Below are 27,521 nucleotides of genomic sequence, written 5' to 3'. Positions count from 1 at the left end.
TCTGCCTCTAACTTGGGGGGTGTCTATAAAAGTTGGAATCTTGGGGATGAAGCTGTTCTTTGCAGGATGGGCAGGACTTGGACAGCAATGAAGATTTGAGGCTGGAGCCAGCTAGATGGAGAATAGACACCTAACACAGCCCAGCCCCTTCACTTTAGGATTCAAGAGACCTCAATACTGAGGGATTCACTGAGCAATTTACCCAAGGTCACCCAATTTACAGAGCTGACAAAACCAAGGCCACAGTCTACATAAAAAGATGTAATGGAAATTAGTAGGGACCATGAAATGGTTGGGTATTTGGGACCAAATCATGGGAGTATTCTCAAAGCCAGACATAGTGTTTGGGGACACCATGACAGTGTGGGGAATGGGGACCATGGAAGTGTTTTGGGCAGAGGGCTGATTTGCAAGAACCTTCTCAAATCTAGTCTTCTCTTGGAACTCATCCGCAATGATGTCTGTTCATTTTGAGCCCTCTTTTTCTAGGTGTTTGCCCTTTTACCTAGCATGGCATAATTCAGTAAACATTCTAGCATATAGCTAATACCGACACATGTAGCTCTGGGTAGTTATGCACATACATACAAGATAAAGACAATATATGCCATTTTACTAATGGTTTTATGTGAGCCCTCTCATGACTTAATGTCTGCTCTCTCTCGATTGAAAGTCCTTTAAATCCTGGGATACCAAATACACTTCTTCATTTGTCTAGGCCCAAAGTAAGAAATTCATAGAATATATGATTTCTTCTGAAAGTGTAGCTATTTTTAAAATTGGACTTTATTAGTCCTTATGATGAAAATACAGAGCTCCTTTATAAGGCACACAGCTTGCATCCAAATATGTTACAGAAATGTTTTTAATTAGCAAAACCTAAGTTTGCCTCAGTAAATTAGTCCTTCTCCCCACTGCCCCATATCCCCAAATCTTTAAATCATTAAATTATTGCTTACTCATTCCTTTCCACAGAGTGGCAGAGGTAAACTTTATAAAATTTAGTCAAATATTACCACAACTGGCACCTTTTATTTCATGTTTATTTTCTTATTTAGATACTCGTTCATGGGCAGAATTGGTTAGTGGGCAGACTGGGGATCCAAACTTTGGGACAGGATCCCCAATACCTATCCTCTTCCTCTTGTAATCAGAAGACCTGGTTTGGGGACTGGCTTCACTTTTATCGAAGCATTTGACCTACCTAGGTAGCATGTAGTTAAAGATGTATACTGAAAATATTAATCTCTTTAAAGATGTGTCCTGGAAACATGAATATTAACTAATATTAATATAAATCAAGCAAATGCTCGTTTCCTTTTCCTCATGTCCCTCTCATGTGGTCACAGGAGTTACACTTTAGGGACACAGGGAGCCCAGGTCTGCAGTGAACACAACCCAGGGCACACAAATGGGCACTAGCCCTGGTTATCATGGTCTTAAAGTTTCTTCATATCACTCACAATTACAGTGTCTCCCAACACAAATGAAACCTCTTTCCCACCTGGGAATTTGTTCAAACTACATGTTCAGGTCTCCCGATCCCAGCTCTCCTTTGACACTTGTACTGGGAACTAGACTGGGTTTCTAGAAACAGCAAATGGCGCTCCCCATCCGCATTTTGATGATCACATGGCAGCCGCCGGTCAATGTCAGGGAGCATTCCTCTCACTCAGCCCTCCCCAGACCAAAGGAGCCCGCGGGGAATGAGAATTTCTCCTGAAGCGTGGCTGAGCCTCCATCTGAATGCTATTCACAGAGTCTCCTTAAAGATTGCCCTGAGTCCATTCTTGGCTCAGCAGCTGTTCTCAGGGGACATGCGGAGTATTGTGCCGAGAACAGGAGGGAGATCGTGAAGGAAAGCGACCCTGGTCATCACAGCTGGAACAGCCACCATCATTGCCTCGAGCTACCCCGTGCCAGGCCCCAGCTGGGCACAGATGTGTCGCCTCTCCATTTGGGCATTTAGGAAATAAAGACTCCAGGAAGTTACCAAAAACTCAAATAGTTGTAACTCAAGTAACGTAGTAACTCAAGAAGTTACCAGCTCAACTGGTTAGTGGGCAGAAATGGGATTCAACCTTTAAGGCTGGATCCCCCAAACCCACGCTTTTCTACTTTGTGTGATTAGAAGGCCTGGCATAGAGACTGGCCTAATAAGGCACCAGCTGAATAGTCTTTTTTTTTTTTAAGATTTTATTGAATTATTTGAGAGAGAGAGAGAGTGGGCAAAGGGGAAGGAAAAGGGACAAGCAGACTCTGCGCTGAGCGAGGAGCCCGATGCGGGGCTCGATCTCACCACTCTGAGATCATGACCTGGGCTGAAACCAAGAGTCGGAGGGTCAACCGTCTGAGCCATCCATGTGCTCCCACGAGCTGAACAGTGTTGGGCAAGTCACTTTACTCCTCCCCGCCTTCCTGGCCTCATTTGTGTCTCTATCTCTACTTGTAAAATAAGGACTCATTCAACCATTCACAAAGCTGATGTTTATTGTTTATGAGGTGTCAAGCTTTGATGAAACACACTCTTCCTCTCAGAGCATCTTTCCAAATTAAAGAGTGTAGTGCAATACAAGGGTCTCACAGGCTCTGGGCACCTCTTACCCATAAACCCCTAAAGCCAGTAAGAAAGCTTGACGTGAGGACATGTGAGCCAACCCGGATATCTTAGAGATGACTGTGGATCTCAAATTCAGGTTTTGTTTCCAGTGAGATCGTGACCAATGGGATAATGTCATCTTACTGCTGAAAGGAAGTTCTAAGAAGGTTCATTGAATCTAACTTCTTCATTTTACAAATGATAAAACGGAAGGTTATAGAAATTAAGGGATTTGGTTGAGATCAGACTCCATCAACTGCAGAGCTGGGACTAGATACCTTTTGATTTCTGGTTTGCATTCTTTTAAATTCTCTATTCCTTGGACTCATCCCAAGTGAAGCTGGTAGCCGAGACAATAAACAAGGATAAGATCCTGGCCTCTGCCTCACGGTATACTTTTTCCAAAATTCAAACATCTCCATACCACTCTCGTGGGTTTTTTTATTTTTTTATTTTTTTGCCATCTTCACACCTCCTACACTATAATTTTCTTAATATATGTCTTTAAATCAAGTCATTATTTTTCTTTAGATACTTACTATATATAGCCTAAAAATAATAGCTATGGGGTCATGAATTCAATGTGCTATTTTATTCTTTTTTCAAATTCACAGGAAAACAAAAAAAGGTTTTATTAGGATGAAAAAAGGTTTAGCACCTTGCATACTAGCCATGTAGGGACGATACTTTGGGAACACTGCCCCAGGAACACCAGTTTCTCAAAGGGGCTGGGGGATGAGATGCTGGGTGGGGGGGGGGTAAATCAGCTGCCCTCAGGCCCCCAGAAGGGGCCAAAAAGAATGGAGGGCAGGAAGTTGGGGCCAGCAGCACCTATGTCGCCACCTGCCACTGCTCTCGGGAATGCGGCAGCTTCATGAGTACTGCTGCTTGGTGGAGGCCAAAGTTGGCGGAAATGTGACACAGGAGGGCCAACTGCGCTGCCTCAGCCCCTCCCTGGAGCAGTGCAGACATGGAGGAAGACTGCACTTCTGGGTCCACGATGTTAACTAAGCCCCGATGTCTGTTCCCTCACATGCCCCATGTCCGTTCTGCCTTCTCCGCTCTCTCCCGTAGCACAGATTTGCATTGCCCGGCATCATTGCCCATCATCACTATTTTTAAATTACTTTATACAATGAACATAATTCAGCCTGGGCTGAATTAGAACTTCTAATGAACTAAGAGTACCACAACTTGCCATGGGTGGGAATCTCAGCTCAGATCCCTGGGGGATAGGGAAGGGGGAGTGCGGGTTGGAGTGATTTCTGGAGAAAAAAAAAAAAAAAAAGAACAGAGAACCCCTTCTATTGTTTGCCCTGGATGATGAAGAATTCTCTTTTTCCTCTTCTGAAAATTCTGATCTGTAAGTGTGAGCAGGTCAGCTGTGTCATGTTAGCTCATCTAATTCCTTGACAGGGGGATATAGATACTTCTATTCAGGAGTTAATCAGAAAGAGGAAAAGAAATCCCTAAATCACTCTGCTATCTGAGCATCCTTAATACAATTAGCTTTGAAATGATCCAAAAGAATTTCCCGGGGTTCTGTCCGTTGGGGACTAGCTGCATGACAGGGAGTAGGAGGAGGAATGTGGGGGCTGAAAAGTCAGCCTTTTGTAGCCTCTGACATTCAACATGAAGGACCAGGTTGGGAATCTCAACTCATCCCTTTGTGAATGACTCAGAGGGGAAAAATAATGGATTGCAGGAAGCATGCCACCGTCTCGCTTAGAGCTGTCATTTAGCTCCATGGACACTGAAGGGGAGGTTTGTTGTTGTTTCTCTAGTATTTCAATGATGAAAATGAGGCATGACCATGGATAAAACAATCCCGAGGGTAAAATAAACCAGAAAAGTTGGCATATGCCCTTTTTGAGACCTAACTGGTGTGCAGGTGAGGCTCAGATTCCTTCAGGGTTCACCAGCCTTAGCAAGTAAGACCTTCCATGGTGCTATTTCCTTGGTTCAGAGGACATGTGCAAGAAGGAAGGAAGGAACCTCTCAGAGTCCAAGATAGAGTCTGAACCCTGTGTGCCATGCAATGTGCAAATTTATGATTTTTATCACAGAATACAGATGAATGCAGTTATTTTTCCCTTTCACACTCTTAATTATCCTTTTCTGTATTGGGTTATAGACAGGTACTTAAATGGATCCTTATTACCTAAGATTTACAGTAATAATCCTTTTGGGAGTCTTCAAGTGTTTTACAAACATTCTGATTTTTCAAGTTAAGAAAATCAAAGTCTAGAAGAGTCAAACCCTTGTTGGTATCCACACAAAGAGCTGGCTACCCACTGTAATAATAATCGCTAATATGTACTTTAGTGCAAACTCTGCAAGAGACACTTCACATGCTTGTCTCAGTTAATCCTAATAAGCAGCCTATGAGGCAAGACAGCAATTCTATGGCCTTCGTTTTAGAGATGAGGAAAGCGTGACACCCAGTGATGAACAAACTTGCCCACGTCTCCCATCCAGCAAGTGGCGTTGGTGAGATCTGAATCAGGCAGTCTGATGCCAAAGTCTGTACTATTAGTAATATTCTTACCCTTCTAGAGCTCGGCTTTAAGATGACCCCACAATTTCTCCAGACAGAAATATGGCAAAGTGTTTTTGATGGCCTACTTCCATGGACTTACTGAGATTTCATGATCTTAACCTAAATTCAAGTTCATTTTTAAATTTACTTTATTTTTCTTAAAGATTTTATTTATTTATTTGAGAGAAAGCATGCAAGCAGGGGGAAGGGGCAGAGGGAGAGAGAGAGAATCTCAAGCAGACTCTGTGCTGAGTGGGGAGCTGGAAGGGGGGCTCGATCTCATGACTCTAAGATCACGCCCTGAGCCCAAGCCAAGAGTCCCACACTTAACCAACTGAGCCACCCAGGTGTCCCTCACCTTCATTTTTGAGACTGTGGTTCCCACCTGAAAACCATGAGTCTGATGATAAAAGCAAGGTACTGTTAAGTGAAATGCTGTCTCTTATTGGCCAATATTTTTCTTGTGTAAGACCTAGGACACAAGGCATGCTGAGAGCAGTATTAATTAAGTATCTATTATGTGTTCTCCCAGTACAATGCTCCCCAGTCAGTACTCCGGGGTGGGATATTTAGATTCTTATCTGATAAAGATGATGAATTGGTGCTGATCCCTTTTCACTTTCCTGTTATTATTTGATAACGAAAAGACGCGATCTTTTGAGTGAGAAGATTACAGTAAAGGGTCTAGATACAGAATCGAGTCTATTCCAGTCAGTTTCCCCAGTGAGATAGCAAGCCATAGATTCATTAATGACATCAGCTGTGCTTATAAGCGAAATCCCACTCTCTCAGTGAAGCATTTACAGAATCACTTTAGTCATATATGACTGGTGAAAGTATTTGAAACAGAAAATAAGAAAGTGTTCCACCGAGACAGAAACTGTCCAAATGTAATGAAAGGTGATACCGAGACAGTTAACATATTGGATGGATGGAGTTGAACCGCTACCAGGTAACAACAGCAATGGTAACTAGCTACTAGGTAACAACATAGATGGTAACTAGCTGGTTTTATTACCTGGACATATATTTTTCAAAGGATATTTTGGAAATATTTCATCTTCAGATTTCAGATTAAGATTTAGGTAGTAAAATAAACCAAAGGAGAAATAAAAGTAGTAGAGACAAGAATTCAGAATAATTTTTACCTAAAATGAAATCTGATCTTTGGAGCTCCTTATGGGAATTTACTTGGGATTCACAAGCTTTGAGGTTTAGCCTAAGTTTCAAAAAGTGGGCACAAAATTTAAAAAAAAGTGAGTGAAGGTTTATAGCAACCCATAATCTCAACTCTGAAGTCCATGGTACCAAAGGCAGGAGGGAGTCAGCAGGGTAGAAGAGAGGTGTGGTGGGAAGGAGGGTGGGTTGAAACCCACAGTGGCAGCAGAGAGCCCTTTAGACGGTCTATAATGATGGCTGTGTGTTAATTAGGGGGGTATCTGTGTGCACAGGTATTATGAACTGAATGTCTGTGCCCAATCCCCAACTCATATGTTGGATCCTACCCCCAATATAATAGTATTAGGAGGTGGGGCCTTTGGGAGGTGATTGGGCTGTGAGGGGGGAGCCCTCACGAATGGGATTAGTGCCCTTATACAAGAGACCACAGAGAGCTCCTGTGCCCCCTTCTGCCAAGTGAGGGCACGGTAAGATGTCTGCGTGTGAACCAAGAAGCAGGGGGCCTCACCAGGTGCTAAATCTGTAGGTGTCTTCATCTTGTGCTTTCCAGAACTCTGAGAACTACATTGTAGTTTAGGCTACCCCACCTATGGGATTTTTGTCCTCATAGCCCAGACTGATGAAGACAATAGGTGAAAGTGTTTTTCTTCATTCTCAAAAGTCAGGGTTTATTAGGCTAAGAAAATATGTGGATTTATTGTCTAAAGTTTGATATTTTGTCATTAAACTAGACTCTTGGGTGCTAGGAATATATCTGTGAGCCCACACAGACAAGGCCCCACTCTCGTGTACCTGGAAACACAGCGTAAATGGTGAACAAAGAGCCACAGGAGTAGATGTGAAGAAGAGATACCAACTGAACTGTGACAGTTTGTAACGGGAAGACCAGAGTGGGACTGGGCGGGGAGGGGGGGGGGCAGGAGACACTTCCTGAACAGGTGATCTTTGAGGTGAAATGAGCTGGAGTTAACCAGTGAAGGGATGTGTTTTGGGTTCCCAGGAGAAGCATTCTAATGAGGAAAGGCCCTGTGTCAAGAGGGAGATCAGCATGTTCATGGAACAGAGGGACCCCAGTGTGGGAGGTACAGAGCGTGAAGGGTAGGGGGTGGGATGAGGCAGGGATGGCAGCACAGCCTGGCCTCGCAGGGCTCTTTGGGCTTATGGGTTTCAACCTCAGGGCAGTAGGAGGCCCCGGAGGGGCTGGGATGCAGGTGGTAGCAAGGTGGTGTGTGACCTGAGCAGATCTGGATATAATCGTCTCTCTGGCTGCCATGTGGAGAATGGGCAGGATGAGGAGATTGAGGCAGGAGAGCACGTGAAGGGATCATTAGGGTGCCATTATGGGAGCCTGGACACAAGAGGGAGAATGAAGAGAAGTGGACGAATTTGGCAGCTACTAAGACTTTGGTGATGGAGAGGACACAGGGAGTAAAAAAGGAGCGACATGAAAAGATGGCGGCCCCACTCAGCGTAAGAGGCCGGGCCTGGGCATGTACAACGATGGGATGTCTGCACCACTGAGCCTAAGATGCATAGAATGCATTTTAGGATTATTGCTTCCTGACACATTCTGGGCATTCCAAAAGAATCTGATCAGTAAATGTTCAACATTCTTTTAGATGATCTTCCCACCTATGTGTTTTTAATAAATCATATATATTTTTAACATATTTAACATATTTTTAATACATCATTTAAATTAACCTACCACGATGCATGTTTTTTTTTATTCCTACAATTTTTCCATGTGTACTTTAAAAAATAGTCTTCCACCTTTTTCAGGACTTCATTCTTTTTCAAATCTATGGCACATCCTAAGAGTTAATCATGGAATAAGGAAATGTCATGTGGAGCTAGAAGTCCCTCGCAGGTATGGATGCAGGGCTGTGTAGACGTCTGTGTCTGCCAAATGCTCTTTATGGAAGGGTATTTATTAGCACAGTTCATACTGAATAAAGACTGGGGTTCAGACTAGCAATACAAAGTTCAAAGACCTTCATCAATTTTCACAATTACATGGACTTCCCTTTGTAATGAGGAGTATAAGCTAGCACAGTAAGGCCAGTGGACACTTGGATTTTACAGACAAAAGAGAATATCCACTCCGCAACAAGCAAAGTAACTATAATTTTAAAGTTTGCATTTGCAAGAATTGAAGATATCTCCAATATAACTTGGTGTGCAACGTCAGTCAATCCCTCAAGCACCTGTTGCGCACCAAATTGCGCACGGCGCCCTTCAATTTAGGTCATGGGTCAAAACATATCGTTCTCTTACTGTCCACCCTTGAAGAGCTGATTTAATAACACAAGAGGATCCAAACTTAACAGATCATGTCTCTCTTCCTCAAAAGCAAAACAAAAACTGAAAAACAAAAACCAAAACTCATTTCTTCTGCATAGCCGCTTTCGGAAGGCTGTGACTACCACCTGCTTCCCTTCCCGCCAGGCAGCCCCGCCCCCTAACCTCGGCAGGCCACGTGCAGCCTTTGACAACATCCCATGTAGCTTATTTCCACAGTAGTGATGGAGGCCATCGGTCCTCCCCCCAACTTTTCCCTTCTGTGACGTCAGGTAGGATCGGTGTAGTGGAACGAACGTTTGACTTAGGGTCAGTCAGGAGAACTAATTGGAATCCTGGTCTGGTCACTCAAGTGAAAACTTGAGTAAGTTACTGAATCTCTTTGGTAGAAAAGATACCATCGAGATCACCTAACCAGAATGTTCTGAAGATCACCCAGGGGCTTACCTGTGTCCATTGCTAGCCTGACTCTTAGAACGTGTATATTCTCAGTAAGCCTCATATGAATATGAATCTCATTTCTTTGGCATAGGGTAATTGTAATACACAATTTCCTGGTATGATAAGCCAAGAGGACCCAAAAGATTGCCTTTCTTGTATTTGGTTTATAGCTAAGAGCCCTTAACGTCAGAGTAATGACGTGACATGGTCTATCAGGAGCAATGGCAAACTGGAAACCAGGTAGAAACTGGTCTATGTGTTTCCGGTACCGAACGCCCTGCAACTTAACCATACCTATTTCTGCCACAGGAGTATCCTTAAAATATGATTCTCAGCATTTTCTTCCCCCAATCAAAAGCTTTTGATGACTATCAATGGTCTGGTAAGTAAAATAAATCACCTCATCCTGCTACTCAGGTTCCTCTAACACTTGTCCTGAAACCTTGCTTCCTGCTTCTACAAATTCCCCCTTCCATGCAATCTGGGATCCACTAAACTAGGCTACTTGCCATGCTGTGCACATGCTACCTTGTAAGCTCCATGAGGACAGTGATGTCTTACTCATGGCCAAACCCCTAGTAGCTAGCCTCACAGTCAAAGCTCAGTACAAGTTTGTTGAAGATGGTGGGCATTCTTCATTATGATAAATACGACAATGACAAAAATAATAGTAACGATAGTAAAATGGCAATAATAATGATGATGATGATAAATCACAGAGAAATAACAATCATAGACATTGACTGAACCATTGGTCAATAGCCACTAAGCTCTAAATTTCTTAATTAAACCTTACAATAATCTCGTCATGGGGATACTATCCTTATCTCACCTTACCAATGAGATGATCAACGCTCAGAGAGGTTAAGCAACCTCTCTGGTATTGGTTGACTGACTCTTTCATTCACATATTCAACAAATGTTACTGAGGGTCTCCCACATGTCAGGCTCTGTCCTAGGGATCGGGGATGTAACCTACATCTTCCTCTTTGTGAGCAAGTTCCTTGCTTTCATGGGGCTGACAGTCTAACGGTGGAAAACAGACACCCACTCGCTAAATAAATGAGATAAAGTCAGAAAGTGGTAAGTAATCAAAAGGAAAATAAGTCAGGGTAGTGGGACCAACAGTGATGGGATGACTATTTCACCCAGGGGTAAGGGGAAAGGCTCATGGGGATCACTGAGGGGATGGCAGCCAAACAAAGTCTTGATGGGTGAAAAGGAGTGAGCCACTGAAGACCTAGAGGGAAAATCTTCCAGGCAGAGGGAACAGCAAGTACAAAGGACCTGTGGCAAGAGTGTCTTCAGTATATTCCAGAAACAGTAAGGCTGCCGGTGTGTTTGCAGGTAAACGTGGCAGAAAAAGAGGAGAGCAGAGACACTGCACGGGTTAGATTGTGGGAGCACTGCAGGTGGGACACAGACTTGGCTTTGGCTGTGCTTTGGAGGGAAAGCAACAGAAGGGTCACAGAGCCAAGAAGTGACAGGGTCCGTCCTAGGTTTTAAAAGGATCTCTCTGGCAAGGGAGAGCTAGTGGGGATCCGTTATAGGAATATTAAAGTCATACCAGTGAGAGAGGGAGAGGGCCGAGAGGAGCCTGGGCTCTGATGGGCTGCCTGAGGAGTCTGTGAGGAAAGAAGGAGTCCAGGACTAGCCCAGGGTTTCTGGAAGGTGAGGGAGGAGCAGACGGAGGGCTGAGGATCAGGAACTCACCGTACACATATTCAGCGCGAGCCGCCTACGAGCCAGGCATGTGGGGATATGAGTTAGCTGACAGCCGGCTCTACATGACTTTAGTTCACTGAAACAAAACAGGGATAGAACTTTCTGTCTCAGAGTTATCAGCAAATGGATGGCATGTTAAGTCCTGCAACGGGATGAGATCATCTCAGGAGTGAGTGCGGAGAGGTCGGGACAGAGGAGGGCAGGACTGGCCCTGGGGAGCTGCAGGGTAGGAGGATGAGGGGCGAAGGAAGGAGTGCTCAGCCAGGCAGGTGAAGACCTGAGAGATGTGCCCTGGAGGCCAGGGGGAGACAGGGCCTCAAAGCCCAGGGTAGTGCCCATCCCCGGCCAATGCTGCTGACAGGTGGGGTCAAGCCGGGCCTCACATCAACCCCTAGACTTGGCAGAGGTGGAAGGCGCTGGACCCGTCCTCCGCAAGAGCAGTTCCGGGGACTGCAGCTGCTATGTGGATTCTCAGCTCCTCCGGCTCTGGCTCCCAGAATCTCCCTGGCCCTGGCTCTCTTTAGGTCCCAATTCCCTTCCTCTCCTCGGACTCAGCTCCTGGGCTCCCTGCATCATGGAACCTTCCCTCGGCCCCTAGTTACATTTCACTGCCATGGAATTTACCTTGTTTTAGATTTATTCACTGCTGACCACGGCTAGATATCCGTGGAGTAGACGAGTCCTTGGAGGAATAAAAATACGCCAGGTGAACGTCATGCAGAATAACAAAATGCGAAAAGGAAGTGTGGTATAATTACTGCCACTATGAAGGCAGCTCAGGGATCTCTCAGGGAGAACAGCCCCAGACGCTAATCTGCTAGCCCAGTCTCTGGGTTCCCCTGGCCTGCAGGGCTGGGGAAGGAGCCGGGCAGCGAGCCCCGCCTGCTGAAAGGAGGCTTGATCGTGGTTTTCAGGATCTGGGCTCCGGGCCCAGCTCTGCCCCTGGGCGGGGTGACCTTAGACGAGCCCCTCCAAACTTCCGGGACATAATTTCTTCACCTTTGAAATGAACAGATTGTATCCCATCTGCTCAAAGATCCTTCTACCCATTTCAGTTCCTTCTCAGATTAGAAACTAATGTGGTCATAGTAGTGGTATGAAGAGTTAGTCGTGCCCTTTTCTCTCTACTGAAGCTATGAAATCTCAAAGACCGGTCTTCTCCTTCTTTGCCTCAAGCACAGTATACCGGTAGATGCACAGTAAATATCTTTTGATTTACTAGATCACCAGGATAAATCCTTTTTGGGCTACGAAATGTACCCTGGCCCGATCTCTCTCCACCCTGCTCCCCCATATCTCTTCTCAAGTCAGTGCCTCAGTCCTTCCTTAATTCACCCTGGGGTTGCTCCTGGGTGCGGTATTCCCTAGAACTATAAAGGCTCATGACCCAGGTCCGTCACTAATTTTGTGCCTCTTGACCCTGCTGGCTTAGAGTTGAGGAAATCAAGACACAGGTTCTACAACACAAGCCAGAATGCTGGTACTAGACTGTCTTAGCTAATCCAGCCCATGGAACGAGGGTGCTCACGGAAAGTAGTAGGTTGTGTCAGATTATGGAGATTCTTGAATGCCAAGCTCAGAGTCTGTGCTCAGGAATATGAATCTACCATGTCTGGAGTATCCTGGAGGGGACAGAACGTGGAGAAAGGGAGATCAGCTAGAAAACTGAAGAAGCTATGTCACAGGGGCGTGGCAGGGAGGGCCCGAACTGGGACAGAGAGAAGAGCTCAGGACCCCCGCGAGCCTGTACTTTGCTGGCCCCTTTGCTAGGGACAGTCCTTAAGACACGGAGTCACGTCAATACCCACTCTGTTCCAGGGTAACTGGGTCCATGTTAAGATGGTCCCGGCGCACTGGGACCAGCAAGTGGGGGCGTGGGCTTGGTGTGGAGATAGAAAATGCACATCTAAATGTTGTGGGGTGAGTGCCGGCCGGAGGTGTAAACAGGGTGCTAGTGGGGATGGGGGCTGCACAGAGGAAATCAACATTCGAACTGGCTGTGCCCCTCTCCAGCCTTCTGATGAGCCCTCCGGGAGGCTGAGCTGGATGGACGACATCGTGGCTTCCCTGTTCCTGGCTTCTGGCTGCGTATCAGAGGGAAGGGAGACAGGGAGGGCAGAAGGTTTATTTCCTTCGCTCCCAGGAGACGAACCTTGGGTTAGCGGTGTCTCTCAACCAAGAGTCACTGCTTCTGTCAAGGTGGTCTGTTCTACAAGACTCTCCTTCTGGGTTCTGGTGACTGTTCCCTCCTCCTAGGCCTGACTCACAATGGCTCTGCTATTACGCTCCCCTGTAGTTTCCCCAGACCCCAGGCAAGAATTTGTGATTAATTCCTTTATCCCAGTGTGACTGGATCTCTCTCTCTCTCTCGTTGGGACTCTCACAGATATCCTGGGCCTTTGAAATAAGAATACACAATTCTTTGGGACTTTATCTCCTGGTAAACTGTGAGCTCTTCCCTGAGGAATCATATCTTGTTCATCTTAGCCCTCTCTCCCCACTTCTTCTCTTAATGGGAGTTTCTGTTCATAGGGGGTGCTTATTGATTGTTTGCTAAAAGATGTTCATTTCTCCTCCGTCACAGCCATGCCTTTGACCCCAGCTAGTCATGTGGCTGTGTTCTGAACGTTCCCCAGGGGAGGGGCCACAGCTCTGTTCCCCCCTTCACCTTCTGGCTGTTCTCACCTCACTGTTTCTCACTCGGGAGGACAAACACTCCCACTGAAGCCTTTTCCTGCTCAATACCCTAAAGTTTACCGTCTTTACGTCAATGCCAGACGCCTGTGACCTCAGAAGAGACCCTAAATCTCTCTCCACCCTAATTTCTAAGCTTGCAAAATCAAGATAAGAATAATACTGACTTCAGAGGACTGCTGGGAGAATAAAAACAAATGCGATGTCCTGTAAAATTTATTGCCTTTCCCATGAACTATATCAGAGACTATAAAGAATAAGCAAGTTCTCTACCCCTCCCCCCATCCTACTTGGCCTGACTGGTTTCCATGAGGTAAGCACTTCGTTAATAGGCCGAGCAAAATACTAATAACTGACATTTCCTGAGCACTTATTCCCTGCTGGTAACTGTTCTAAGCACTTCATAGGTCATCTCATTTAATCCCCACAAGAATCATGTCCAACAGAACCTATTTTGTCCCCATTTTATAGATGAGGAAAAATAACGATACAAAAAGATGAAGTCACTCGCCCAAGGGCCAGAGCCAGAACTTAAAACCTAGGAAGCTCGGCCGAAAAGCCACGCAGTTAACCCCTCTGTTTACACTGTCTCCCCTATGGACATTCTCTGTGATATATGGGAAGACACATCGTGAGGACCGGTGGCGCCAATCAGTGAGACAGCATGTGGAAGTTAATCAAGTGACTAAAAGCAACGTTTGCACCTTGGTGGCAGTTCTGGCGAATGGAGCTCAGGCTTGGCTCTCCAGAATTCAAACTGAGATCAGTTGGGTGGGGTTAATGGAACTGCATTCTTCACCCCTCCGTGTTCTGGTGACTGAGACTCACCTGAACTTAGCGCATGCTCCACTTCCTGCATGCTCACCCCAGGGGAGGCAGTGGTCTCCATGTCCATCATCACACAGGTCACTTTGGCCGGCACCGTGGCTTGGGGTGTTGTCTCCGCGGGCAGCGGCTGGGCTGTGGCATGTGAAGTGGGTGTGTGGGCAGAGCTGTGCTCTTCTGCTGGGGCCTCTGGTGGGGTCGGGGCTCCGGTGGGCTTGGTGCTGGTCTCGGCAGAGCTGTGATTGGTGCTGGCCGAGGAGGCAGAAGAAACCTCCGGGGCTGAGGTTGATAGGGGTGGGTGTGATGAGGCTGGAGCCTGAGGGGAGGTGAGGGTGGGAGACTCAGTGGGGGCCGCCGAGGGGTGCTGGGACCCTGTGGGGGGCGCGCTTGCCTCCTCGGGAGTGCTTGAGCTGTGTTCTGAGGGAGTGGCTGTTGAGTGCACCCCACCGCCAGCTGGTGAGGGGTCTGTGCTCGTGCCTTCCCGGTGAGAGGCCGGGCCGCTCGTCGTCTCCTCTTCTCTGGGCTCCGTGGAAATGTTCTTGGGGAGCAGAGGTGCTGGCGCCGAGGCTGTGGCTGGGAAGACCGAGTTGCTGGCAGTGCCACTGGTCGGGGAGGCGGGAGGGCTCTGTGGAGAGCTCGTCCAGATGGCCGTGGAAGGGACAGCGGTTGCCGGAAGAGAACTGGGCAAGGGGGCTGACGGAGGCAGGCTCTGTACCCTCAATCCTGTGGAAGAGCCGGCACAAAACGTGGTTAGTGTGTGAAAACCTCCGAGGGAAGCCTGCTTCAGAGCATTTCCACAGGTCTTTCTCATTTTGCATCATGCCCTCCCAACTGTGAAGGTGACTTGTGAATATTTTCTGCCCACTCACTGCTCCCTCCTCCCTTTGTGACTATCAGTGGGAACCAGCCTGCAGGCCCAGTAAGAACGATTAGTGGGTCAGTCGACACACTTCCAGCCAATGCATGGAATGACCTAATCTTGTCTCCTGCTTGCTTAAAACTGTGCCCTTAAAGAGTGAGACTCTCTGGGGAACTGACCTTTACCGGGAATTATCTGGATTGCTATGGGGCCTGCACCCCAATACCTGCGGGGATGCCCAGCGTGTGTGCTGAGGGTGGGGAGGCCGTGGTTGGTGAGTGCAGAGGTGGAGGGGCTCATGGATTGGCTGTTCCCTGCCCCAGAGGTTGTGAGCTCTGCTTGCGTATGTGCGTCTGTGTGTGTGTGTGTGTGTGTGTGTGTGTGTGTGTGTGTATGTGCGTGCGCATGCGCGCTTTGCATTTATGCACAGGGATACCAGGGCTATGGGCTTGCTGGTGGGATGAGTCAAGATGTGAACACATTGCCTTTGAAGGGGGAAAGGCACGAAGTCCCAGAATAAAAGCTGAGAGGAGGAATCTGAGGTTTGGAAAAATTATCTGGGACTGGAACCTAGTTCTTTCAAATTCTAGCTTGGGGTCTTTACAATCATAGCATTTTGCAAAATGTTCTCCTTCACATTTTGTAATATTTAGAATTAATTTCCTTCCTTCCTCCCTCCATTTACACATTCCGTTTAATTAACTAATTAATTCTTTCATCCATTCAAGTACTTAATGAATGGCTTCTATGTGCTATCACTCAGCTAGTCCTGGATTTTGCTTGTGCTTTTTATGTAAACCATCTTTTGATTGAGTCCCCATGCCCCTCACCATCCCCCAACTAGCTTTTCCCCTAGTCATTTCTATTCAGTGGTTGGCACCTTCTTTCACTCAATTGTTCAGTTAAAAACTGAGACATCACCCTTAATGCACCTCTTTCCCTCACACCCCATATCAAATCCATTGGCGAATCAGGATGAGTCTACCTTGAAAATATATCCCAACCCAACCACTTTTCCCCACCTCCCGCATCATCTCAACGTCACCCGAGCCACCAGTCACTCGCAGAGACAACTGCCATAATCTCTTCATTAGTCTTCTGCCTTCCAGATTTTCTCCCTTTCTGTTACTTTTCACATAGCAGCCGGTATGATCTCTTAAAGTGGTATATCAGAGCATGTTCTTTATCTAGTCAAAACCCTCCAAAGTCATTCTGTTGCACTTAGAACAAAATTCCGAACTAATCCCCTACATTGCCCCATGCTCGCTTCATCATTCAGGTTGGTCTCGGCTCAAATGCCACCTCCTTCTCAGAGGAGCCTTCCCAGATGATCCTAACTAAAATCATTCCTACTCCAGCTCCTTGCTTATTTTTTAAAAGATTAATTTTTTAATTGTTAAAATACGTATAACATTTACCATTTTAACCATTTTTTAAAAGATTTATTTATCTGAGAGACAGAGAGAGAGGGAGTGCAGGGTGGGGGGGGATGGGGCAGAGGGAGAGGGGGAGAGAGTCTCAAGCAGACTCCACGCTGAGGGTGGAGCCTGACGCTGGGCTTGATCTCACAACCCTAAAATCACGACCTGAGCAGAAACCAAGAGTCGGGCGCTTAACTGACTGTGCCATCCAGGTCCCCCATTTTAACCATTTTTAAGTGTACAGCTCAGTGGTATTAAGTTCAACCATCACCACTAACCCATCTTCAGAACTTTCTCGTCTTCCCAAACTGAAACTCTGTACCATTAAATAACAGTAACTCTCCTTTTTTCCCCCCTCTCCCCAGCCCTGGAAACCACTATTCTACTTTCTGTCTCTATGAATTTGACCGCTCCAGGTAATGCATGTAAGTAGAGTCATATTACAATTGTCCTTTCATGACTGATTTATTTCACTTAGAATAATGTCTTCAAGGTTCATCCATATTGTAACATGTGTCAGAATTTCCTTCCTTTTTAAGGCTGAATAATATTCTATTGTATATATAGACCACATTGTATTCATCCATTCATTCACTGATGGACTTTTTTTTTTTTTTTTTAAAGATTTTATTTATTTATTTGATAGAGCGAGAGAGCACAAGCAGGGGCAACGGTAGAGGGAGAGGGAGAAGCAGGTTCCCCGCCAAGCAGGGAGCCCGATGCGGGGCTCGATCCCAGGATCCTGGGATCATGACCTGAGCTGAAGGCAGACGCTTAACCATCTGAGCCACCCAGGCGCCCCTCACTGATGGACTTTGATGGGTTGTCTCTACCTTTTGGTAACTGTGAATAATGCTATGAATCTGAGTGTACAAATATCCATTTGAGACCCTGCCTTCAATTCTTTTGGGTATATATCCAAGAAGTGGAAGTAATGGATCATATGGTAATTCTATGTTTGATTTCTTGAGGAACCACTATACCCTTTGCTCATTTTTTTTCATAAAATAAAAGTTTCTTCCTGAAATCATATTATTATTTATTTACTTATTATCTCTCTCTTCTATCAGAATGTAAGCTCCATGAGGGCCCAGGGACCTGGTCTTATTCATTTCTGTTTCCCCCAAGCCTAGGACAGTGTCTAGGTCATGGTAAGTGCTCAGTAAGTCCTTGTGGAAGCAAAGAAGGAAGGGAGGGAGGGAAAGAGGGAGGGAGGAAGGAAGATGAATTAACTTAAGAACGTTATCCAAAAATACTCCAGAATCTCTCTATTCTCTTCTACATATCACTTAGTATGGCCACATCCATCAGAGCTACCTCAGGAGTGGCTGCCTACCTGGTGTCACACGAGCGCAGGAACCTTGCTTTCAAAGTCAGCCTCAGGCTCTGTCATTCTACAATGACACATACCTACCTACGCCTCATGTCATGTTAGGTCTTCGACTCGTTAGCCCTCCATACTCAGAGGACGTTTCCTTGCGGGTAGCCTACAGGTAATGGCCAACCATGATCAAAATTCGTAAGCAATAAAACACGGGCTAGATTCCAGCACAGAGGAAGGGGGGATAGATACATGGGGAGGCATTCGGGCACTTGGGGGAACACTGCTTACCTCTTCATTCTGGCACACGGTAGATGCTGTAGCTGATGAAAAGTTGTGCTACAGAATCTATTCTGAAAACGGTTTTCTCATATTTAACTGAATTTGACGTTTGAATTGTTATTGAAGTACTCGGTTTTATCTTACTGAAAAGGAGTCGGTAAAGATCATAAACTATAAGTTACGCTCCTAGTAAATAGGAGGGCAGACCTCCTATATTAGGCCACATAATAGTCCATGCTGCTATACTGGACTTTTGGCAGCTCTGAAGTGTCAACGATTTCAGAATGAATACAGAGCAAGAGAACCTTAAAATATGGACAGAACACCAGTTGGGAAAAATATTATTAAAATGCTGGATCTTCATATGGGACCTTTGGAGCTTACTGGCTCTGCATCCTGGTAGCTCCCATGGCTCATTATTCTGTGGCCAAAACCCCAAGATGACGATGTTTAACTACTGTTGATAGTATCATATAATAGACGGGCAGATGGAGACGGAGACGGTCGCAGTCTGGTAGCTGATTCAGAGCCTTTGGAAGCCTGGGATATGTGAGGAATGAGTCATACACAAAGGAGCACTAATTCACTCATTCATTCATTCATTCATTCATTCATTCATTCATTCCTTTACTGAGTAGCTTCTATGCCTGTGGCTTTGCCCTCAGAGGATTCAATATCCAGCAGGACAGAAAGGACACCTTCCTGTAATATGATGTGGCAAGGGCCTCACTGAAGTAAAAGCAGGTGACAGTGGGAGCCCTGAAGTATGATGGATACATTCTGCATAGGGACCGTGGAATGCAAAAGTATACAAATGTCATTTTCAAATGACATTTAGAAAAGTCACAGAAGAGATGACATTTGAGTTGGTTCTGAAAGGATGGGAACACACAAGATGCCACTGAAGGTGTATGATGTTCAGGGTGACACCTGCTTTGTCATTTCCAGTGGAGCTAAAAGCTGGACCATGAAAATCATTAAAGTGCTGAAAAGAACATGCTCCAGTAATTGGTTTTGTTGCTAGAAATACCTATTTCCTTGTTTAACTCTGACTAGTATACTATTATAACTCCTACCTTCCTGCTTCCAAAGAGGACTGGAGGTGGTCATTCATCTTCCATGGCTACCTTCTGAGTACTTATTTAAAATACTTTACGTCCAGTTCAAGCAATTCCTACTCCTAACAAAACAACAATGCAGGAGATTGTGACAGTGCTGGTCATCTTCACTTGAATAAGGCATTAGAAGCCTCTGCTCTGCCTTATTTGATGGTGCATTCCATACTGCTGCGATCGCATGGTGGTGGTGGGTCTTCTTGCAGCATGAAGACATCCAAGGCCCACTAGGACTATCCTAGGGAATGCCTGCTATCTTCCTCTGCTCAGGCTGCCAGCACAAAATACCACGTAGACTGGGCAGCTTTAACAACAGGAGTCTACTTCTCACAGTTTGGAGACTGGCAAGTTCAAGCAAGGTGTGGGCCCATTCGGTTTCTGGTAAGAGCTCTATTCCAGGCTTATAGGTGGCCACTTTTTCTCATGGAGCGAGGGAGAGACAGCAAGCTCTCTGCTGTCTCTTCTCATAAAGGCACTAATCCCATCCTTAGGGCCCCACCGTCACGATCTCATCTAAGCCTAATCACTTCCCCAAAGCCCCATCTCCAAATACCATCACACTGGGGGTTAGGACCTCAACGTTCAGAGTCATGGAAATAGTCTAAGGAAGTATCATTCTGCTTTCTCACATGATGGATTTGTGTTTCCAAGGGAATATCAAACTGTGTAAGTCAAACAGATAAGGATGTATACTTTGTTAGGATTTAAAAAAATTTTTTTAGAGCTAGAAAGGGGCTCTGTGATGTGAGTACAGCTCCTCATTTGATACATGGAGGACGGATGCAGGAAGTGGTGTAAGTGAACTCATACTTCTAAGAGGAGTAGCTGGGCTATGTGGCCCAGAAAGAATCGTGTAGGGACAGAATCAGACTGTGTCCTTGACTGGAAAAGAGTGGTAGAATGTACTGTAGCAGGTAAGCAAGTGGGGGGGCCCCATGGGAGGCCGGCAGCTGAACAAGCTGAAATCATGCAGTGCCCCATACACCTTCCCATTCCAAATAGAGCCACTTTCCCCTGAAGGAAAGAATTAGCTCTCATATTTCCTTGAGAAAAATGGCAGAAAAACTAGAGTGAAGAAATCGAACCCATTACTCTCAATTTAGAGGTGAATGTGCGTTGTTCCAAAACAGTGACATCGCCAGATGTGGTGTGTCCCGCCTGGGCAGCGACAGGCCTACGTGCCTGAACTGGGCTGACTCAAGGACGGAAATCTCTTAGACTTGGCCCAGAGGAGAGTTCTGGGGGAATGATGGCCAACTTCACCTAATCTGAAATTCCTCCTAGTGGGCTGACAAATGGCAGTCTTTCCTGAAGTTTGGTCAGGTTGCTATTGCAAGAAGAGCTGGCCGCTTGTTGCTCAGAAAAAAAGCGGATTCTTAGTTGGAAAGAAAATTATTCATTTCCATGTACATTGTCCTTTATGGGAGAGGCCAGGATCAGAGTTTCTGTCTCTTTGATGTACGAGAGCAAGGTGTCTGGCTCGATCCCCAGTTTCTTGCCTTGCTAGGAGAAGGGATCTGGGGGCCGCCAGGTTTGGGTAGGTGAGTTCTCCCCGTGCTGAGATATTCCAGGGTAGAGAGGCTGCATTCTGCACACGTGCTGCCGCCTCCTGGCCCTCACCGGGTGTCAGCGACATTCGGCCGCATGGGCAGCCCGTGCACGATGAACGCCCCGAACTGTCACCTTTTCCTGGGTTTCATGAGCAGCAGCGTGGGCCAGTGCCAGAGTCCCAGGTAGCTCGACTGCCGGTGCTGCTTACCCATCCCCCTCCCACCCCCCTGCATGTCCTTTCCTGCCCTTGGCTTGTCAAGTACCTGAGGAAACATGTGACAAAGCTTTGGCAAATTCAGTGAAACTCGGGGCGCCTGGGTGGCTCAGTTAGTTAAGCAACTGCCTTCGGCTCAGGTCATGATCCTGGAGTCCCGGGATCGAGTCCCGCATCGGGCTCCCTGCTCGGTGGGGAGTCTGCTTCTCCCTCAGATCCTCCCCCTCTCATGCTCTCTGTCTCCCATTCTCTCTCTCAGATAAATAAATAAAATCTTTAAAAAAAAAAAAAAAAAAAAAAAAAAAAATTCAGTGAAACTCGATCAAAACGCACTCAGGCCCGTTCCCGTTGCTGCCAAGTCAGGCTGAGTGGTGCCTCTGCTGTGGTCTCCCGGCTCACGCCAGGCCTGCCTGCCAGAGGCCCCACGGCTGCTGAGGCTGCGCGCTCAACGAGCGCTAAGGTTAGCCAGAGGGCCGCTGCCGCGAGCGCGAGCGGGCCGCATCACACCCCCCCGAGGCTTGAGAGGAGAATGGGCAGCTGCGCTGGTTTCCCCCTGACCTGAGGCTAAAACTTCAAATGCCCCGCAATGATGGGGTTTTGGAATATAGGTGAGGTCCGGAGCCCACGGCCTAGAAGGAATTCTTGAGACGTCTTTGGTGCAAAAAGGTGGTTTATTAAAGCACGGGGACAGGACCCGTGGGCAGAAAGAGCTGCTGCCCTGGGGTCTTGAGGGGTCATGATTATGTACTCGGGAGTTGGGGGGAGTAAGGAAAAGGGAGGTTTCAAAAGAACTTTCACATGCTTTTTTTTAAAAAAGGTTTTATTTATTTATTTGACAGAGAGCAAGAGAATAAGAGAGAGAGAGAGCACGCACGCATGAGCAGAGAGAGAAGCAGGCTCCCCATTGAACAGGGAGCCCGCTGCGGGACTCGATCCTAGGACCCTGAGATCATGACCCATGCCGAAGGCAGACGCCTAACGACTGAGCCACGCAGGCGCCCTACAAAATACCAGAGGCCTTGCCACTGTCAAGTTAAGGTTGTTTTCCCCTCTAGCAAGGTATTAACATTAAGATAGCTGGGAGATTCCTGGAAGAATGTCACACACGTCCCACCCAGGAGTGGGGGTGGGGTGGGGGGTGTCAGCTTATGCTTTGTCTTCAGCTAGCCTCTGCTCCCTCATCAGCAAGGCCTGGAGGCTCTCCACCATCCAGCCCCAGTCTGCCCCTCCAGCCTTGCTCCCCACCAGGCCCGCAAACACACGAGGCTTTTCCCTTAATTCTATTCCTTCTGCCTAAACAGCACTCTCTTTTCTCTGCCTGAGTTCCTCCTATTCATCATGCCAGTGTTAGCTGAAGGGCCTTTGCTGACTCTCCTGCGAAATCCGTCCCTCCCCCAGCCCCAAGCCCTCCTGGGTTCAGAGCACCCTGTACCTTCACCGGCTAGCACTGACCTCAGCGTGTTAACTATGCGATTGCTTACAGGAAGCTTTGTCTAACGCACGCCTCCCTCTCCAGCCTCCAAAATGCACACGGAACATGGGCCGTGGTGGATTTGCTCACCACGCATCCTCCTTGCCTGGCTCATAATAGGAATTCAAATGATTCCTAAAATAAACATATTTTAGCAAACTGAACTATTCCCTACTATCTGCCTCCCTGCCTTTGCTTGTGCTGTTCTTCCCACCCCGAATCCCTCTCCCCATCCCAATTCTGAGAACTCGGGAGCCTTACCCCCTCTGTAGAGTATTCTCTAACTTGACGGGGTCACAGCACTTCGCACAGATTTTAATTGTAGCACACATTATACCGAGCCATGATTTCTCTCCATGCTTGTCTCCCATCAGTCTGGGAGCCCTATTAATAGGGACTGCAGCTTGTTTTTTGTGTCTTAGTGCCTGGCACAGATAAGGGACTCAATAAATATTCATTGAGTGAAAACATGGATTCTCGACCCTTTGAAAAACAGAAATGTTCTCTGGCTTATAGGCTGGGCCCTGATAGGACAAATGCATCTTCCCTTTGATCTGTCTGTAAGTTCCATAAAAACCATCAGCTCATGTGAAATTGTAGATGGGTCTCCAAGCAGACGTTTGCTGTTTTTGCTTGCTTATTTCCACTTTGGAGACTGCAGGACTTTCCTCTCTGCGGGCATGATACAGACCAGAGTTACACAGAGCCCTCAAAAGGCTGGCCATCGGTCACTTGGCCCAAACACAGGCTGGCCTTACCATTTCTTCACTGAGTGGGCTACCCTTCTGTGCAAGAGACAGAAAAAGAGGGAGTAAAAATAATCTTACGATGATAGATATTTTTTAATATCAAAACTAGGTCTTTGTGTTCTTTAGTTTGAGTGAAGGTACTGTTAGGGACTTTCACAAAAATTCCCAACTGAGGGCACCCACCACTCCAGAAGATTCATCTAACATCTGCAAAACCATCACTAATCAGAGCCTGGTCCGCCTGTATGGTATTTGAAGGCTATCACATATCTAGACGGAATGTGTATGCCCCAAAGCCATCAAACTGTGTTTAAGAAGACACTTGTTTGAAGTAGAAAAGCCAATTCTCCCGAGTGTTTTGTTTATGGAAATGAGATGCAATCCTAGTCCAAAAAGAGGAAAAACGCTTTTGTTTTTGAGCCACCAAATGAGAACCTACAGACCTGGTGTATGACTCAATTTCTCTCTCCATAAAGTCAGGACTCATGATATCACTGGGTTCCCTGTGGGTGCTGGGAATGCTAATGACAGAATAACATTTGGGAAGAAGGTTGTATTTCCTGGAGAAAAAAAAAATATAACATTTTCTTTCTTTGCCCCAGAAGCAACAACTGTCTTTTGTCAGTAGGATGTCCCCCCAAAACTATCTTTGGTTGCGTGGGGACTGTGGTGCTTGGTCTCAGGAAGCGGCTGTGCTGAGCAAGGATGCCCACAGGTACCCGAAATTCCAAAGGTACCGTATTGGGGTTCCTCAGGGTGGAGCAGTGGAGAGAGAAAGAGACAAAGTAGGGAGGGCGAGAACCTTCTCGTTGGCTGCTTTGTGGTTGTGGGGAATATGGGCGTGTGCCAAGAAGAAAACAACCTAACATCTCCATCAGGGAGCAGGGGGATTTCTGAACAAGCGTCAGGTTCTCTCATTCTTCCCTTCCAAAGGTCCAGTCCCAACATTTGTGGGGTCCAGGACCAGAGCACACACAAAGGTCTGCACAGAGAATGTCTAAATATGTAACTGCTATACATTACTTCGTGTCTGTGCCCCAGGCTGCGTTCCATCCAGGGCCATGCAGGCCACAGCGAGGGGATCCCTCTGGTGCCCTGGGAACGCATGGGGCCGGGGACCTGCTGGGGCAGTGCAGGCCAGAGCCGGGCCTGGGCCCCCCAAACCCAGGATGGAGCCTGCCCTGTACACATTTCCCAGGCAGCATTGGTGGGCAGGCTCCCTCTCCCCAGGCCTCACTTTGCAGGATTTTCAGGCATTCCCAAGCATAGGGGACGGAGGGAGTGCAGGTAGCACTCTGGGTGACTTGCAGTGACCAAATTTAAGTAGAGGCAGCCACTCCTCCACTGACCCAGAGCTGAGGCTGTGATTCTCTCTTCTCTGCACTCACTGGAGGGCTTGCTGGCCATACTGTCTGGCCTGGGGGCACAATTCAGCAACCCTGTCCCTCTTCTGTTTGTTCTATCAATTTCTGAAATTAAAACAAAAACAAAAACAAAAACACCTTCATGGGATTGAACAGAAAAAAAAGGTGTTTGTGTTTGGGTGTTTGTAAAATGCAGTGGTCTCTTGCCTGGGTGAGGGGTGGCATACCCTTCCTTCCACCCTATCCCTGAGAAGCGCAAAGGACAAATAGGTTATTTCCCATCCCCTGTAGCCCCTGTGAAGTACAAAATGTAAGAAAGCCACTAATATTGTCCTGGTCTGACTCTGAACCTCTTCCTTCAGAGGATCTTCTTTCAGGTTTCGAACTGCCCTGATGGCTGAGGCAGCCCTGGGCCATGGGCACCACTGCCTTCTCAGCCTAAATGTACTTGCCCACTTCTTCCCCCAACATTGTCCCCAGGTCAGCTGAGGGCAGCATCCATGACCTCTCGTTCCACACAAAGAGCTGGAGCTCTTTAGGTGGTCAGCTCTATGGTGGTCTGCCTTTGGAAGGACAGTTCCTGGGGGCATCCCAGGCTGATGCATCCTGGCATTCGTACTGGTCAATTAGTAGGCAATCTGACTCATTACAGGATAATGCCTGAGAAATGCAATCAGATGTATTTCTGTTTGCCGCCCCACTAAAGTTCACCACTGACCACCCAGGGGTCAGGCAAGAGGGCAAGGATGGCTCCAGTGCAAACACATCTCCATGACTGGGCAAATGACTCAGGAAGTTTCCTCTGAAGGGAGGGGGACGTGCAGCAGAGGCTTTCGGAGAGAAGACCAATAGCCCTCCTTCCTCTTCCTGCCACCATTTTTTTCTAAGAGTGTCCTCCAGAAATGCCAGTCAGCGTAAACAGGTATGCTTCATCGTTTCTGGTTTTCTCTTTTTAACATTTTTTATGTACTCTTAAAATAGAAATATAACATATGTGCAGTATAATGCACACATCTTAAGTATACAAATCAATGAATTTTTACATGTGTATATACCGGCATAACCACCACTCAAATCAAGATACAGAACCTCTCCAGCAGCCCAGAAAGTTCCCTCATCCCCTCTTGCAGACATAACTCTCCCAACGGGAACTCTTCTTCTGACTTTCGTCACAATAGATTAGTTTTGCCGGTTTTTGAACTTCATATCCATGGAGTCATACGTGTGCACTTGTTTACGTCTGGGTTCTTTCACTCACCATGAGACTATCCTGTGTTGTCGTGTTTATTAATAACCCATCCTTTTTCACTGCTGCATGGTATTCAACTGTATGATTACACCACGATTTATTGATCCCTTCTGCCAATGGGGGGCATTTGGGTCCTTTCCAGTTTGGGGCTATTATAAATGAGCCTGCTTCATAGATTCTTAGTTAACAAGTTGCTAGTGCTTATTCCAAGCTAAATTTTCTGGGTACTTTACAAGTATTACATCACTGACTCTTCACCATAAATGGAAGGTTATCCCCATTTTACAAATGAGCAATCCAAGGTGAAAAGAAGTTAAATAACGCCTCAAGACATATAACTAAAAGGAAGTAGAGCTTGGATTCAGAGTCTAGAAGGCAGTCTATCTCAGTGACTTGCCTTCCTAACCATCTTGCTAGATGGCTGCCAGCTATGGTGGAAGCTATAAGCCAAACCACTTATCAGCTGCTTGATCTTGGGCAAATTGCTTAATTTCTGTCTTCTCACCTGCAAACTGGGGTATCTACAGTACTCCATTCATAGAGCTATTGTGAGGATGAAATCAATAATCCATAAAAGGCAGACACTGTTGTTTGACTAAGCTAACATCCACTCCCCATCCCCTCTTGCCTGCCTCCCTATAGAGGCTATGAAAGTTATGAAAGTTAAATGCTCCCTTCCTGGCCTCCTTTGCAGGGACTGATGGGATGTAGGTTCTGCACAGCGGGATTGATGGGATGTAGGTTAAGGGGCTTCTGGAAAAATGTTGTTTCCTTATAAAAGGAATATGTAAGAAAGGGAAATTCCCATGGTACCTCCTCTTTCCCCCTCCTTCCTGACTTTAATGCAGTTGTGATGTCTGGCATAGGGGCAGCCATCTTGTGAAGCTAAGGCTGAAAGTCAATCCACTAGGGATGAAAGTGAAAGAAAGAGCCTTTCTCCAAAATGATACTGTTGATCTTGCCAAGCCAAGACTGGTCTGCCTATCTCCAGACTTCCCGTTAAATAAACCATAAATGCCTTTGGGCGGTAAGGCACTGTTGGTCAGGTTTTCCATCACTTGCAATATAGATGACAGACCATGTAAAAAGGCCTATCACAACGCCTTGCACAGAGTAAGAGCTCAGTAAATATTAGGCTATTGTGCTGACCTCTGTCTAATTGGAAACTGGGCCCACGTGCCTTCACCTCCTCTAATCTGCTAATAATTTGCAAAAGGCACTTTGCAGGCCCCATCAGAGGGAGACTTTCACTCTTCATAGCATCAGCTGTGAGTCTCAGGGCCAGAGAGCTCCCCACATCCTTCAAGGAAGCAACAGGTAACAGGACCTGTCAGCGTTCCTGGAGGCATTCGTTAGGCTGATGCCTCTGAAAGCTGAGCTGCCTCCCACACCCACAGAATGCCTCAGAAAGGAAAACAAAACAAAACAAAACAAAAAACCCAGCTAAAGGGAATTTATATTTTTCCACTTCATTGAAAAAAAAGCCAAAACATTCAGAAACTTCTGGGCAACTTCACCGTGAATCTTGATATGACCTGAATGAGGCTGACTGGCTTCAGTCGCGAGTAAGTAGCACCGAATAACCACCAGGGACCCGCCTTTTGTTATTCTTAGACCAGCTG

The 27,521-nt window shown here is 46.6% G+C and overlaps 1 protein-coding gene across 1 annotated transcript in view; it reads right to left on the bottom strand.

Moving 5' to 3' along the window:
- PARM1 (prostate androgen-regulated mucin-like protein 1) overlaps window positions 1–27,521 on the bottom strand; it is a 107,877-nt gene that overhangs the window by 24,305 nt on the left and 56,051 nt on the right. The window contains exon 2 of the mRNA XM_032400533.1: window positions 14,307–15,026. Within this exon, the coding sequence (XP_032256424.1) occupies window positions 14,307–15,026 (720 nt within the window). The remainder of the gene's footprint in view (window positions 1–14,306; window positions 15,027–27,521) is intronic.

Source organism: Phoca vitulina, unplaced genomic scaffold, assembly GCF_004348235.1.
Source record: "Phoca vitulina isolate PV1807 unplaced genomic scaffold, GSC_HSeal_1.0 scaffold3, whole genome shotgun sequence".
In the NCBI taxonomy this organism is placed as follows: Eukaryota; Metazoa; Chordata; class Mammalia; order Carnivora; family Phocidae; genus Phoca; species Phoca vitulina.
This window is presented reverse-complemented; position numbering and strand designations above follow the sequence as displayed.